Source organism: Micromys minutus (genome assembly GCF_963924665.1).
Source record: "Micromys minutus genome assembly, chromosome: 17".
NCBI classification, from domain to species: Eukaryota; Metazoa; Chordata; class Mammalia; order Rodentia; family Muridae; genus Micromys; species Micromys minutus.
The window spans coordinates 27,550,820-27,566,457 of NC_137952.1; the positions used below are offsets into that span (position 1 = coordinate 27,550,820).

General features: G+C 45.2%; 1 protein-coding gene across 1 annotated transcript in view; it reads left to right on the forward strand.

Annotated features, from left to right (window-relative positions):
• Nucleotides 1-15,638, forward strand: part of MAPKBP1 (mitogen-activated protein kinase binding protein 1) — a 51,738-nt gene that overhangs the window by 25,492 nt on the left and 10,608 nt on the right. Inside the window, exons 3-11 of the mRNA XM_080931380.1 lie at nucleotides 8,713-8,775; nucleotides 8,994-9,051; nucleotides 9,807-9,977; nucleotides 10,483-10,620; nucleotides 10,819-11,001; nucleotides 11,529-11,689; nucleotides 12,545-12,734; nucleotides 13,271-13,417; nucleotides 13,632-13,807. Coding sequence (XP_080787506.1) covers nucleotides 8,713-8,775; nucleotides 8,994-9,051; nucleotides 9,807-9,977; nucleotides 10,483-10,620; nucleotides 10,819-11,001; nucleotides 11,529-11,689; nucleotides 12,545-12,734; nucleotides 13,271-13,417; nucleotides 13,632-13,807 — 1,287 coding nt within the window. The remainder of the gene's footprint in view (nucleotides 1-8,712; nucleotides 8,776-8,993; nucleotides 9,052-9,806; nucleotides 9,978-10,482; nucleotides 10,621-10,818; nucleotides 11,002-11,528; nucleotides 11,690-12,544; nucleotides 12,735-13,270; nucleotides 13,418-13,631; nucleotides 13,808-15,638) is intronic.

Genomic DNA, 15,638 nt, shown 5'->3' on the forward strand with positions numbered 1-15,638 from the left:
CTATTAATGGCTCTGGCTTTCCTGGAACTTGCTCTATAAACCAGGCTGGCCTTGAACTCACAGAGATCCAGCTGCCTCTGCCTCCCAAATGATGGGATTTAAAGGTGTGCACCACCATGGCCAGCTAGAGCTCTGACTCTTAAATGGCATGGAGTGGGGGAAAGGCCAGATTTTCTGATCTTTCTCTAAACTATCTACCTGACACTTGAGGATAGTTTATGGACAGATTAGTTAGTCTATGCCAGGGAGACTTCTGCCCTTGGGTTCTGAGTAGGGTGTCTCTGGGGTTCTGGAGGGTCTGATGGTGTTTAGTGTCCATAGTCTGGGCCCTGTGGTTGCTACTATGGCTTAGCCTGGCAAAGGCAGGACAGGCCTCCTTCTCCCCTCCAGAAGCAAGTTAATAAAAGGCCTGCCCTGATAAATAGCCCAATGCTACCTGCCTCAAGGGAATTCCACTTATTCCGTGCCTGCTTCTGCCTGAGAAAGTCAGGTCCCTTCTTGATGGAAGTAGGACTGGGGCTAGATATAGGCTGTTTAGAAAAGCTTGGGGTGTACTTCTAGTGTGCTGAGCCCTGTGTTAAGGCCTTGGGAAGAGTAAAACTCTGACCCATTCACTCCTTCCATATACTTCTGTGCCAGGCCTAGAGGCCTTGAGTATGTGCTTATCTTTTCAGGTGTTTGCAGCTCAGTGTGCTGTCTGCGAATCATCCTTGTGATATAGGGTCTCCTAGGAGATTTCCTGAGTACTCTGCACTTTGGTTAACCCTGCTCAATGCTCCCAAGCTGCTTGCTGAGCTGTGGCTTTCTTAGGATTTTGGTTTCTCTCTTTGCAAATGGCTGCTCTCTGTTGTACTCCTAGGATACATGGGGTCCACTAAAGCCTGTGTGAGCCCAAGCAGCCTTTTCTCCTCCCTCCTTTGCCTAGCACCACCCTCACTCAGCCCCCACATTTGTTCCTGCTGCTCTTGCTGTAGAAGCCAGCTCAGGTATCCTAGAAACAAGAAGAGAAACAAAACTCAGAATCCTCCCAGAGGCCTACTAGCGCTATCAAACCAAAACAAAATTTTCTAAAAGGAAATGAAACAGCACAGTGAAGGGGGGTCGTGTGTCAGTCAGGCAGAATGAACATGATCTCTGGGCCAAGACCCAAGTTTTAGTGGATCTTGTTTCTCTTCTCCAGAGCTTTTCCTTGGCTATTATTGTCCCACAGGAAGCCCACCTCTCACCTGTCTTACTTGAAGCTTCCTGTAGTAGTTACTTTCTCCTTGCTGTGACAAAATACATCACAAGAACAACTTAAGGATATACCCTTGAGCTATGAGCCAAGACACCCCCCTTCTTTCTCAAAGCATGGCAGCAAGGGCATAATTTATTGGCCGCCAGCCAACAGAATGGTACTGCCCACAATTAGGGCATGTCTTACAATGTCAACTAACCCAGTGTAGAAACTCCTTCACAGACATCCATAGAGTTTTGTCTCCTACACAATTATAGATCTTGTTTCCTGTAGATTATAGATTATGATTATATCTTGTCCAATTGACAGTATTACCCATCACACCTCCTACCTCAGGATGCCAATGCAGTCCTCATGCACTCTCTTTGAGGGACCTAGTTTGGTTGAATCCTTTTAGTTGAGCTGGTCTTTCCCCCTCTAGCTGACTTCATAGTCCCTTTGTCTCCTTGGGCTAGTTGGCCTTGCCTTCCCACACCTTGACCCTGCAAGCACTGCCAGCATAACTTGGTGAGAGCTCTGAACAGAGCTGCTTTTTAACCACTGGGGTAGGAAGTGCGAAGAGACTGGGCCTTTATAGCAATAAGAGGAAGTGCCTTTCAGTGGAGAAAAGAGGGAAACTCCTTTCCTGAGCTGCCCGTATTGGAATTGATGCTGAGATCCCAGCACTATCAAACGGACAGGTGGGAAGCCACAGAACTTTCTTCTAAACTGTAAAGCTGCATTGAAGGACCATTCTCACCCTTACTCTCTAAGACACTGAGCTGCATATGATGTTTGTCTGTGGAGAGACTTGGTGGGCCTGAGAAGCAGATCTTTGAACTTGTTACCTGATGGAATCATATACAGGGACATGTAATCACCAACATCCCTTGTCTTGCCTTTGTTGTAGATTCCTAACTTCAAGTCAGGGCTCTTAGTTCTTCCCATAAAACAGTTTGCTAACTGACTTATTTGTTCATTTGGTCAGCAGTTTATTAAACAACCTGCTCTGCTTAGACACCAGAGATATAGTGTAAACAGGGGAGAAAGGTCACACCAGGGATATAGTGTAAACGGAAGACAGACGGGTGACTGATATTGTGGAGTTTAGGAGCACGAAGGGTGAGCAGACAATAAGCATGCAAACAAATTAGTGAGCAAGGGTGGGTCAGAGAATGTAGGTACTCTGAACTGTTAAGGTGATGGAAGAGACAGAACATAAGTAACTGGGAGCTAAAGAGGATGCTTGGGGGGGGCGAGGGCTGAGAGATGCTCAGTGGTTAACAGCACTTGCTGCTCTTGCAGAGAACCTGGGTTTTGTTCCTAGCACCGGCACAGTGGCTCACAAGTGTCTATACTTTTAGTTCCAGGGAATCTAGTGCCCTCTTCTGGCCCCTGCAAGTTCCAGGTAGGCGTGTGATGCATACGCATACATCCAGGCTAATAATCACACTATAAAATTAAAATATAAAATGAAAAGAATTAATGGTGTGGTATTAGGGCTCAGTGGGGAGCATCTGAACCGATATTAGCATGACACAGGGAGCAGTGTGTGAGATTTGATGCCAGCGTGTTCCACAGGGAGGACGTGGCAAGTGCAGAGCCTCTAAGGAAGAGAGCAGGTATCTCATTAGATGAACCAGTCAGCTACTGGCTAATCTAGAATGAGTGAGAAGCTGGGAGCTCCAAAAACATTGTAATGGTCTGGTCTTTAAATCTTGCTGCTTACAAGGGTTTGCCTCTTGTTGGGGAAAGAAATGTCTGAGGAGTGCTTGGAGACAGCGCTGTCCACTGGTCCTGCTCGCTGTGGAGTTAATGTTTAGCCTTTTTCAGTTTCAAAAACATGTTTTCCCATGTTTTTGAGGAAGGGGTTGTAAATGTCCCATAAGCAGACATTACTGGGTCACATGGCCTGACCCAAGAGCTTTGTTATTTGGAAGGCATTGAATTGTAGGTATCTCAAGAGGACAACAACAATGGACTCTCCAGATAACACATTAGCCTCTTTCTCTCTTGGAATAATTAAAGCTATAAGATTCCTGTTTTGGAAACAAAATGGCAGCAAAGTTTATAATTCAGCCTCTGGATGACACTAGAACTCATTGGTTTGTAGAAAATGTTGTGTGGGGTGCTATACACAGGAGCTTCCTGTCACAAAAACTAACCTCCTGATAGCCTTTTCCCTGTTCCCCTTCCAGAAGATTGTCAAGTAACTGTATCAGTACTTTCGTTATTGTTAAAATAATGTACCCGGCAAAGCAATGTCAGGGTTTGTTTTGGTTCATATTTGAGAGTACAGCAAAAAAGAGGAGGCTACACTGACAGTCATAAGGTGGCAGAACACATTGTGTCTGTAGTTATACAGAGAGATGAATGCTGGCAGTGTCTCATTTTCTCCTTTAGTTTGGGGCTCAAGCCCATAAGATGGTACCATTTACATCCAGGATAGGCTTCCTCTCTTTAATTACACATCCCCATAGTCTCTCTAAGGGGCATTCATTGCCTGTTACCATAGTGATTCTTTTTTTAAAAATTATTTATTTGTTTGTTTGTTTATTTATTATAAGTACACTGTAGCTGTCTTCAGACACACCAGAAGAGGGCATCGGGTTCCATTACAGATGAATGTGAGCCACCATGTGGTTGCTGGGAATTGAACTCAGTACCTCTGGAAGAGCAGTCAATGCACTTAACCACTGAGCCATCTCTCCAGCCCACCTTGATGATTACTAACCTGTCAAGTTGATAAGATAAACCATCACAACTCTACCTCTTATCACTCAAACATATCATTTAAGTAACAACATTATACCATGACACCTCAAATCTCATTTTTCATCTCAGACTTCAAAAATATGTTTAGTCTATCTCCAAACATCCATCGTCTTTAGCAGTCTTAATACTCTTCAGAAATCCAAAGGTCATTGCTAGACTCAAGGCAATCTCTTAACTATGAGCTCCTTTAAAATAAAACAAATTTTATACTTCCAATATAAAAGGGTGCAGAACAACTATTCCTGTTGCAAAAGGGAAGAATGGGAGCAGAGAAAGTATAGATCTCACAGCAAGACCAAAGCTCAGGAGTGCAACACTGAATACTGTAGGGCCTCGGCATGTGGGCCTCCTGATGGAGTCACTTGAGCAGCTTCTCCTAAGCTCTGCTGCCTACAGTGTACGTAGACGCTGTTCCACCACCTTTACTCCATGTTTGCTGCCTTTCTTGATGAATATCACTTAACCTTGCCATCTCTAATATCCTAAGCTGTCTGTTGGAATTTGGACTTCATTTTCCCAGCATCACCCAGTGGTCCCTTTTCAGGATCCTAGCACTGCCACACATTGCTTGCCTTAGTGGCTTTCTGGAATCCTGGTGATAGCCTCATAACCCACTCACCTTTGCATCTTTTGTTCATGCCTGCAAACCCAAGACCAGAGGAACCATGCTGCCAGGTTCTTCTACTAGTGTGAGATGTAGCTTGCCCAGGCCTCCCACCATAGCTGCAGCATCCTCTGTGTGCCTTTGAGGGTCATCCTGGGAAGATGTTTTCCTGGCTGGCCATTATTTGCACTGTTACCAGTCCTTTAGTGGGTGAGGTCTTCCCCTCAGGTTTCTTTGCTAGCGTTCCATGCACTAGCAGAATGCAGGACATTCTGTAACCATCTTAGCTGCTTTCTCTGCATCCACAACTCACTCTCCCAAGTGCCGCTTTTTTTTTTTTTTTTGACAAACTATGCATTTTCCACACCTTTCTGCCTTACTTGCTTTTCTCTCTCACTACAGAGCTAGATCAGAGCTTGAAACATGTCTTGAAATTCTTCTGCAAGACAAACTAGCCCATTACTTTTGAATTCAGATGCATTCAGGTTGTAGGATTTGAGCAAAATAAAACTAGATTCTTTGCCAAAATGTAGCACAAATAGTGTAGCCCAGTTTCTGAGACAGCCCTCACTCCACTAGAAACCTCATGAGCCAGGCCATGACTGCCATAGTTCTCTAAGTGTTTTGATCTTACAAACTCCTACTGGTCTAATAAGCTCTGCTTACAGTAAGTCAGTGCTCCTCTAGCCTACAGCTCTGAATACTGTCCCACACTCCTTAGGCAGACCAGCTCCAAAGACCTTATGAGCCATTTAAGTTTCATCATAACAACCCCTTATCCCAATTTGCTTTATTAGCTACTGTGGTGCTTTGAATAAGAACGGCTTCCATAACCTCATGTATTTGAATGCTTAGTCACCAGGAAGTGGAACTGTTTAGGAGGTGTGGCCTTGTTGGAGGAGCTATGTCATTTCAGGTGGGCTTTGAGGCCCAGTCTCTCTACCTGTGAATCGGGATGTAGCTCTCAACTACTTTCCCAGTGCCGTGCTCCCTGCCGTGATGATGACGGACTAACTCTCTGAAACTGTAAGCAACACACAAATGGCATCTCTGCTGAGTTAGAAATGTAGTGCTAGGCACTCTGCAGAGTGTATTCTGTAGAAGATGATAAGTTGCTACATGCTTTGGAGAAGGAGTCAGCGATGATGGGAAGTGCAGTAAAGAATGTGAGAAGTGACAGTTGGTAAAGGGCTAGAGGCTGGCATTGAATCATGGAAGGACTTTCACTATGCCTCCCTGTGGCCTTAGTCTGAAAGGAGTTTGAAGACACATTGTTTCTGGTTGAAGCTCCTGGGCCTGCTTATGTCTGTGCTGTTCTCCTCATGGCTTGTCCTGGTTTTCCTTTGGCCTTGACTCTGGAGGATGGAGAGTGTTAGGAGATGGCTCCTGTGAGAATGAAGCAAGCCTGGGCCTGTGTAGGGAATGCCAAGGGCTTGGCCCTTCCTGGCACTGGTGTTTCCCAGCATGACTCTCCTAAACTAGGGCCCTAAGGGACTGAGGCCTTATCCTCTCTCTGTAAAGATGAGCAATCTCTCTGTGCCCTCAAGTTTCAAGTTACAAGAGTCAGCCTGTTGGGCCAGCCCAACCCAGCAGTCTTTATGTTGATGATTTCAGTGAATGTTGCTGCAAGGGCTCACACTACTGGGCAAGGACATTGGAAGTGAAGGGCCAATGACTGAAGCCAACTGTGTTCCACCCTCCTCTCCCTAGCTGACTATTGCCTGCTGTAGGTTCACTAAGAAGACCAAAAAGAAGGCCAAAGGCTCTTCGAGGCTATTTGAGAGTAGGTCCTCTTGTTTACTTGGAGAGACATGGGCACAGCTCTTCCATAGAGAAATACACATGTGCTTTTCCTCTCTGAAGGGCTAGTTTCCAGTCTGAAGAAATCTGGGTAAAAAGCTTAAAGGCCTTACTCTGTGTATTTTCATCCCTGCCATGCCAGAAAATGTCCTATATTATTATGAGACAAGAGGAGGAAAAGGAGGTGGAGTAGGGTTTGCTCATCTACCTGTAGCCACTCATCTTTCTGCTCGAATTGTGTATATACACACACAAACACACAGATATACACATACACTCACACATACAGTGCACACACACACACATATACACACACAGAGACACAATGTTGTGTGAACTGGAACTTAGGAGAGGGAAGAAACAGAAGAAATTGTATTCCATGAAGACTCGAAAAGTTTTGTTGTTTTGTTTTTAACAGGATCGTATACAGTTCAGGCTGATCTCAAATCCACTATGTAGCTGAAGATGACTGAACTGATCCTCCTGCCTCCACTTCCCAAGTTCTGGGTTATACTTATATGCTATCACACCAGGTTAAAGGCCGCCATGCTGCTTTAGGGTGACAGGCTTCAGGGAACACTCACTCACAGGCAGGGACCTCAACATCAATTGTTCTGCATTTGGACCGTAGCTGGTCATTGTGTCACCACTGCAGTTAGAGGAAGTCTGTTACAGAGAGTGGAAGCCCTTGTCCATCCATTTCTAGTCAGAAAGCTAGTGGCCCATAACTTGTCAGACTAGCCACCGCCTTTGCTAGAGCTGAGCCTATCGAGGGTTCTTCACAGATCAGCACCAATTAGAGGAGAGTTCAGAAAACAGCAGCCACAGAAAACTCTGCAGGTTCTAAGTAGATGATGACAGCCCTAGAGGATATCATTCTGCACATAGTGAATAGCCTTTGAATTATAACTGATGTATACTTTTTTTATATATCTGTTCAGAAGTGATAGGATACAAAGTTTCCAGAGCCCTTGGTTTTGTCATGTTTCATGTTTTCAGGGCAAGGTTTTACTTAGTAGCCCAGTCTAGCTTTGAACTCAATATACTGTACATTGCACATTTGAAGAATTAAAACTTGATTCTTCAGCCTGTTAAATGCTGGCATGTCAGGTGTGCCCTTAAACATGGCTTTTTGTCATATTTAAGATCCTCTTGACCATGGCATTTTAAAGGGAGACTTGGGAGATTAGAACTTTGAGGTAAGAAGTGAAAAGAAAAAGGAATAGGGCAAATGAATTGGGAAAGAGTGGGGACGGGGGTAAGATAAGAAAACCATTGAGGAACAGCTGGCAGGGAAATTAGTGATGAGACCCAATACTTTAGTCAGTTGGTCCAGCTGGAAGTTTTGGATGTGTTTGGTCCCATCAAAGGCCATGCATCTCCAGAGAATATGTGGGCTCTGTGTTTTAGATTAGTTTACTGAGCCTGAGATGCTAAGTACTTATGGTCAATGTGCTCCTCTGCATAGTTTTCCACTGCAGTCTGTGCTCTTTCTTCTACTCTACGGTATGGTAGCCTCAGGGTTGCTCTTGTCTGCTGTTCCAATGCTGAGGTTAGACAGCTGGACAACAGGCTTAGCACCTGCTCATAACCAAGGAGCCTGCTGAGAACACTGTCTGGCCCTTGAGACAGTAAGCTAGAGAGCTTATTGCTGCTGATTCCCTCCCATCTAGAGATGCTCTAGACAGTCTGTCTGGATTCAGTCCTATCTGGAAGCCTTGTCCCTTTTGAGGAACAGTTGTCTCAACCCTTTTTTGTGAACTGGGGCAAACCTTTATTTGTCTTGTTCTAGTGGTCAGAAAACCCTGCTTAGACCCTGAAGCTAGGGATCCCTTGGCTCAGTTGGAAGCTCTGTAGCCTTCTCAGGTCATTCCCAAGGTCCTTTCAAGCCATCCCTTCTCCTTCCACCTCCAGCTGATTAGCCTCTAAACAGTTCCAGCCCCTCTCATAGCCTGCATGTTTTTTCTTATTCAGTAGGTGGAGCATACCATCTATAACAATGATTAACTTTTGGCTCCAAGCCTAAGAACCGGTTGCAAGCTGAGGCCTGAGCTGATCAAATCACATGAATTCTTCCATCTTGTGTTCATCTCTTGGGATATGTTCAAAGGTGGTGGGAAGGCCTCTGTCTTTGTTGTCCTTTGGGGGTATGATCAGAGATGGGTCTGACAATCAGGGTCTTTGTGAATAGGCCCTTTTGCTTTGAAGCTACAAGCTAGACTGACCTGTTCCCTCTGCTGGGTGACCAGAAGTCTCAATGGACTCTTGAGGAAGCTATGGTTAGAAGCTCAGCCTAACATGTCACTCATCTCCTCAGGTGTGTGGTTGTCCTCTTCAATCCCCGGAAGCACAAACAGCACCACATCCTCAACAGTTCCAGGTGTGTGGGCCTGGCCTCAAGGGGTTATGAGGTGACTGTGGCCAGGGGCCTGGGGGTTTGGGACCTGGTTTGGCCATAGGCCAGATAGGGAAGTGCACTTATACTCTTGAGTTTGTTGGTCTTACCTTTGGAAAATATGCAGGAAGGATGGAAGAAGGGAAATTGGGGAAGGGGGCACAGTCTACTAGATCCAACCAAACCTGCCCTGTCTCTTGTAGGAAAACCATTACTGCCCTTGCCTTTTCCCCTGATGGCAAGTACTTGGTCACTGGAGAGGTAAGTGAAGAACAGGGTGGCGATATTGTGGACAGGGTTGCCCATAAGTCACAGTCCTGTGTCCAGCTAGGGTGCTGTCACTTTGGCTTCATGAATTGGTATCCTGGTTCCTGCTGTGTCCAAATAGCTGTTATTCAGCTTTAGTGTGATCAGCCTCCCTGGGCGGGCTTTTCAGTGCTCACAGCTGAACTCCTACCCCAGAGTTGTTTGATTCTATAACCTGGGGTTCCCCAGGTAGCTCTTCTTTTAAAAGTAAAACCAGAACAAAAAAAAAAAAAAAAAATTACTTCATTTATTTATGTGAGGGAGGGAACATGGAGATGTCAGTCAGGTCATGAGGGTTGTGTCAAATGCTTTACACGCTGAAGTCATCTCTTGCCTCCTTTTCCCCAGAGCTTCTAAGGATGTTGGGTAGTTAAGAACACATTTTGAAAAAAAAAAAAAAAACCACCATCCTAAAATATTCCTATCTTCAGATGCCCCCTACTGGGCATATCAGGACACAGCCCTAGATAGATGTCTGTTGATGCTAGTTACTAGAATAGACTCTGCTGCTTACTAGAATCATTCAAGGAGCTTTGCCCAGATACAGAGGCAAGGACTAGTCTCTGCTGACACTGGTGTCCTCAGATACATTTTCAACGTCTGTATCTTGCTCTCTCCTGTTGAAGAAGGACCGTTGGAAAAACTGTTTAAAGCTGGGGAGGGGAGAGACACCTTCCACAGTTCTCACTCACAGTTTTGCCTCCCTGTAGAGTGGGCACATGCCTGCCGTGCGGGTTTGGGATGTGGCTGAACGTAGCCAGGTGGCAGAGCTCCAAGAGCATAAGTATGGTGTGGCTTGTGTGGCTTTTTCCCCGAGTGCCAAGTACATTGTGTCTGTGGGATACCAGCATGACATGATTGTCAACGTGTGGTCCTGGAAGGTGAGTGGGCTGGGTGACAGCCTTATGTCCTCGTGAGGGTTCCCATGTCGGTGGGGAGGTGGGAAATGACATGAGAAACCTCATTTACTTCACTATCTCTAGCTCATCCTTGAACAGTATTTGAAGTACAAAATAGTAATTGGGTAGCAAGGGTGTTGCTAGAAGGTTTCCTTGCACATCTCAGGAATTAAACCTTTGAATTCCTTTAGAAAAGAGGTTGGGCTTTTGTTGTTTTTGTTATTTTGTTTTCTGACCAGTAAATATCAGAAAGGAATAATTTTGGCCTTTCTTTTTTTCTTCCTTCCTTCCCTTCTTCCTTCCTTCCTTCCTTCCTTCCTTCTTTTCTTCCTTCCTTCCTTTCTTCCTTCCTTCCTTTCTTTCTGTTTTGTTTGTTTATTTATTTATTTATTATTTGAAGTAGAAACTATTGCTAGCTCTTGTTCATTCTCAGACCTTCTTATCCCCAACAGCAGAGCTTTGATTCTGCCTTTGACTTTCCCTCCAGAAAAACATTGTAGTGGCCTCCAACAAAGTGTCCAGTCGGGTAACAGCGGTGTCCTTTTCTGAAGACTGCAGCTACTTTGTCACTGCAGGCAACCGGCACATCAAATTCTGGTACCTGGATGACAGCAAGACCTCAAAGGTGAGGGCTGAGGTGACCTACCCTGAAAAGTAATCCAGCTAGTTGCCTTTGGCTTGCTTAACAGTCACAGGTTCTGCTTGGACCTGATCTGCCTGGGCTGAGGAGTCTCAGAGAACGCAGGAGTTTATGCTTGCCTTCTCTCTGAACATTTCTCTCTCATTTCCAAGGCTAGATGGTTGTAGTTGTGTGTCTCCACAGGTTAATGCCACTGTGCCCCTGCTGGGCCGCTCAGGGCTGCTGGGGGAGCTACGGAACAACCTGTTCACTGATGTGGCCTGTGGCAGAGGAAAAAAGGCTGACAGCACTTTCTGTATCACATCGTCGGGGCTACTGTGCGAGTTCAGCGATCGCAGGCTTCTGGACAAATGGGTGGAACTAAGAGTAAGTAGCTCTGGCTCCAAAACAGGATCATCCTTGTCTCAAATCAGGGAGACTGGCCTTGGGGTTGTAGACCCACACTGGGCTTTTGTGCATGCTGAAGGGGATGCAGGAGAAGGCACAGGGCAGTCCCGGTGATCTGCATAACCTCCTCCTCTTGCTCTTTCTCACCTCTCTTCCCTGCTTTCCTCTTCTGCTCAGAACACAGACAGCTTCACAGTAAGTGCTTCTAGGCCTTTTCTTTCTCAAGCTGTTGCTTTCTTCTTGTTGGGGTTTTTCTACCTTCAAATCTTGGTCCTTCTGGTGTCTAGAATGGTCCCCTGATTTTTACCCCACCTCCCAAATATGCAGGGCTATAGGCCCTCTGACCTTATGCTGCCAGAGGGAGGGCATTTCTAGACAACTGAGGGGTTGCCCTGACCTTGGCCTGGCTCTCCTTTTGTAAGTGAGTGCTGCTGAGGGCTGGGGAAGGGTTAAACCAAGCTAAATAGGAAGGTGGCCCTTGTTAACCTGAGCTCCTCTGCCCACAGACCACTGTGGCTCACTGCATCTCTGTAAGCCAAGAATACATTTTCTGTGGCTGTGCTGATGGTACTGTGCGCCTTTTCAATCCTTCCAACCTGCATTTCCTCAGTACCCTACCCAGACCCCATGCCCTGGGAACAGACATCGCCAGCATCACTGAGGCCAGGTGAGCTATGTGGGGCCCTCTGTCCCATTCAGAGCTCAGTCAGTACCTCAGGGAACAGAATGAAGAGTATGCAATGCTTAAAGATCACCTTCATTGACAGAGAAACCAGGGTTTCTTGGTACTTGTCAGAATGAAGGAGATTAAATAGCACAGAGAACCATGGAATGTCTCAGTGAGTGAGTGTTGGAAGAGCTGTAATAAATCCTGGGCACATCTTAGGTGGTTATAAGAATGACACTAGGGATTGAAGTCTTCTGGTTGGTTGATGTAAGGAAATGGGTTTAATTTTACGATTGGACATCTTGATAATCTGTAAGCACGAGAAAGATAAAGTGTGCTATGGTAAAGACACAGAAAGACACAGTCACCAATCATGCTAGAAGGGAAAGGGTGATGTGTGGTCATTTTTATGGTTTGTCAAGTGACCTTAGTAGAAGATGAGGAAGAGGAAAAGGAGGAGGAAGGAGGGGAGGAAGACGAGTTTTTGAGGTGCTGGAGATAGTACCCAGGGCCTTGCTTATTAGATAAGTGCTCTATCACTGAACTATATTTTTGTAGTTTGTATGATAGTCTTATTTTGAACTCTGTGCAGAAATACTCATAGAACCATCTAGATTTTGTTGCGCTCCATTGAAACCACAGAATTGCCTTGTCAGGCATTGGTGGTGTGTGTACTTGTTAGCGTTCCTCTGGAAAACACTCTGCCCAGCAGCTGGTGTTGGGTGAGCTCCTGGAGGGTATCTTTAGGGACTGCTTTTGAATTCTCAGTTCTACTTCCAGATCTGTAGGTCTGGAGACAGTGTCCTGTGCCCCATTCCTTCCTTTGTGGTAACTTTTATATCCTCTCTCCCACAGTCGCCTCTTTTCTGGAGGGGCCAATGCAAGGTACCCAGACACCATTGCCTTGACCTTTGATCCAACTAATCAGTGGCTATCTTGTGTATACAACGACCACAGCATCTATGTTTGGGATGTGAGGGACCCCAAGAAGGTGGGGAAGGTGTACTCAGCTCTGTACCATTCTTCCTGTGTCTGGAGTGTGGAGGTATGTGGGACGGGCTTGCTGGAATACCATTGTGAGAGTAGAAAGTAGAGAACACGTACAACTCTAACCCTAGGTTCTGCCTCCCTGTTTCCATGGCTTCCCTGTCATAGACTCTGGAGCTTGAATGTGAATGTTAGTGCCCATGCATCTCAGCCTTCTTCTTTTGTGCCCCTGCCTAGCCTGAGTTTTGCCTTATCCTGAGCTCAGGGATCTTGGAGAAGTTACTAAACCCAACTAAGTCTTAGATTCCTTCACTGTAAAATGATGTACAAAATTTCCTCAATTGTTCTAACACTGAAATGAAATAATATAATTGAGAAATTATGGCACACAGGACGAGCTGGGATCATGGGCTTTTTCTTACTGTGTGCGTATATAACACAATATAACGTAATATCTTGTTTCCTTACTAAATGTCAGGCGAATGGCTAAGTCTTTTAGCATTCTGCCTGGGATTTTATTCCCCTTTCCATCTTCCTGAGTAGACAAAAATGCCCCCAAAATGGAAGTCTAATTCTTTCTCTCTGTCCCTTCAGGTCTACCCTGAGATCAAGGACAGTAATCAGGCCTGTCTTCCCCCCAGTTCCTTTATTACTTGCTCCTCAGACAACACCATCCGCCTGTGGAACACAGAGAGCTCTGGGGTACATGGCTCTACCCTGCACCGTAACATCCTCAGCAATGTGAGCCTCCCATTTCATACTTAGTGCCCCAAGTGTAAAGATTTTGACCTTATTCAGGAACTGGCTCTCCTAATCTTGATCATTCAGCTTTTATTTGGCTGGACTCTATGATCTGAGAGTTGATTTTACCCAGCATCCCTCTGTGCTTGCAGCCATCCTGCTGGGACTGCCTGAGCCTGAAAAGAGCCTAAGTCTCTTTTACCTTTCCCACCAGGATCTCATTAAGATCATCTATGTGGATGGGAACACTCAGGCTTTGTTGGACACTGAGCTGCCTGGAGGAGACAAAGCTGATGGGTCCCTGATGGATCCCCGAGTAGGCATCCGCTCTGTCTGTATCAGCCCCAATGGACAGCACCTAGCTTCGGGAGACCGCATGGGGACACTTAGGTAATACCAAGTTCTGGGCTAGGTACTCACTGCCTCTCATGGTGGCTGTGGTAGTTAGGTCCTCAAGGGCCGTGCTTTAGGAGGGTTTGTTTCCCCACAAAACCTTAGAAACAAAATATTTATTCTGTAAAATGAGAAGAATGAGCTTACAGTGGCGAGCTCAGAAAAGGCCGTTTCAGACGAGGAACAGAGCTTTCAGCCACGCATTGGCTTGAGGAGTCCCAAGATACAGGGTTCTAAGGAGGACATTATATTGTTTCTGTGGCATTCTTGCAAAAAAAAATGCATATAATTCTCAGTTTACTCATGAGAGGCTCAAGTGAGGTACATACAATAGAGTAACTGTCAGTGTTCTTCAAAAATGTCAAGGTCACAGGAGGTAAGGATGGAAAAACTATTACAGACTACAGAAAACTAAAGGGGAGTGGTAATTAAATGCTGTTTGCACTTTTTTCATATAAACAAGTTTAATGTAATAACATGGAATGCAGAAGATTAGAACCATTATTAATCAATAATCTGATTCTGTTTTTAAACATCATTAAAATAAATAAGATAGAACAGTGATCAGGACAGTAGTAGCATCATAATGACACTGAATGGAAAAGCTGCCATCATTTAAAGCTGTACCAAAGGCAGTGCCGCACAGTCCTGGGACCCAGAGGCTTCAGATGTCGATGATACAGAAACCAGGGTAGAAGCCACCGGGAGCTGCTTACTCACTGATGAAAAGAACCTGGATCTCTGTATCTGCCCTTGGATAGTTCTAACATTTGACAGATGAGACAGGTGGTACAGTATCTGCACAGAACCATACACTTAGTAAAATAGTTGTTTAAGTTGTTGTTCCTTGTCCCAGTTTTCTTTTGTTGTTTTAAAAAGGCCGTCTGAGTTGTGTGCAGGGTTAGAATCAACAATGTGCCAATATGTATCTGGTGGTCATAATAACAAACGTGTCCAACTCCCTGTAATGTGAGAAATGGTGCACCTTAAGTCTATTTAGACATATGAGACAAAAATAATATTATGGTGAGAAACACCCTTATTCAGTATGTACCCCATATATTTAAAATGAGCAGCATAGAGCAGCTGTAACTGTTTACTACCCATACTCTCGACTACCAAGAAATGAAGACAAACTTTAGAAAAATGCAGTGCAAGAAAAGATTCAAGTTGAATATGTATTCCTTTGGTTAACTCCACCCCCTTCTGATGATGTGTGCTCCGGCAGCCTCGGGCGTCCTCCCGTCACCCCACGGGCACACAGCACTGCTTCAGCCTGTCGGTAGGGAGCTCTCTGGGCTGCAGCAACAAAAGTGAACTCTAAATAGGAAAGCCTTGTGGCATCAGCCTCTTGATGGTGGTTTTACTTTAGGAATCTCCGACACATGTAATTTTCTTCAGATACTGTATAGTCAAACTCTTTTGTGGTAGACATTGAAGGGTGATCTCATAACAGTTCGGTTTCTTGCTTAGCAAAGTAAGAGGTGACAGTAACAGTTTGCTGAGTGGCTTCCCTCTGCACTCCTCACTAACAACCACATCTTCTCTCCCTCTCTTAGCACAGGAATGGATAAAATATGTTCTATTGTCAGAATTGCTCTAGTCACCACCTGTCCTAGGGTCACATCGTCCACAACTGTATCATAGTAATCCCCAGACTTCTCTATATGCTCAAAAGATTTCATGAGCTGCTCCGTGCTGTTGACACCAGTCTCTGTTAACTGACCCAATACCTTAAAAACAAAACAAACAAACAAACAAACATTTGCACTCTTTTAAGATCCTGGATCAAGTAAGGACATACAGAAAAAATGACGGCATGCTAATA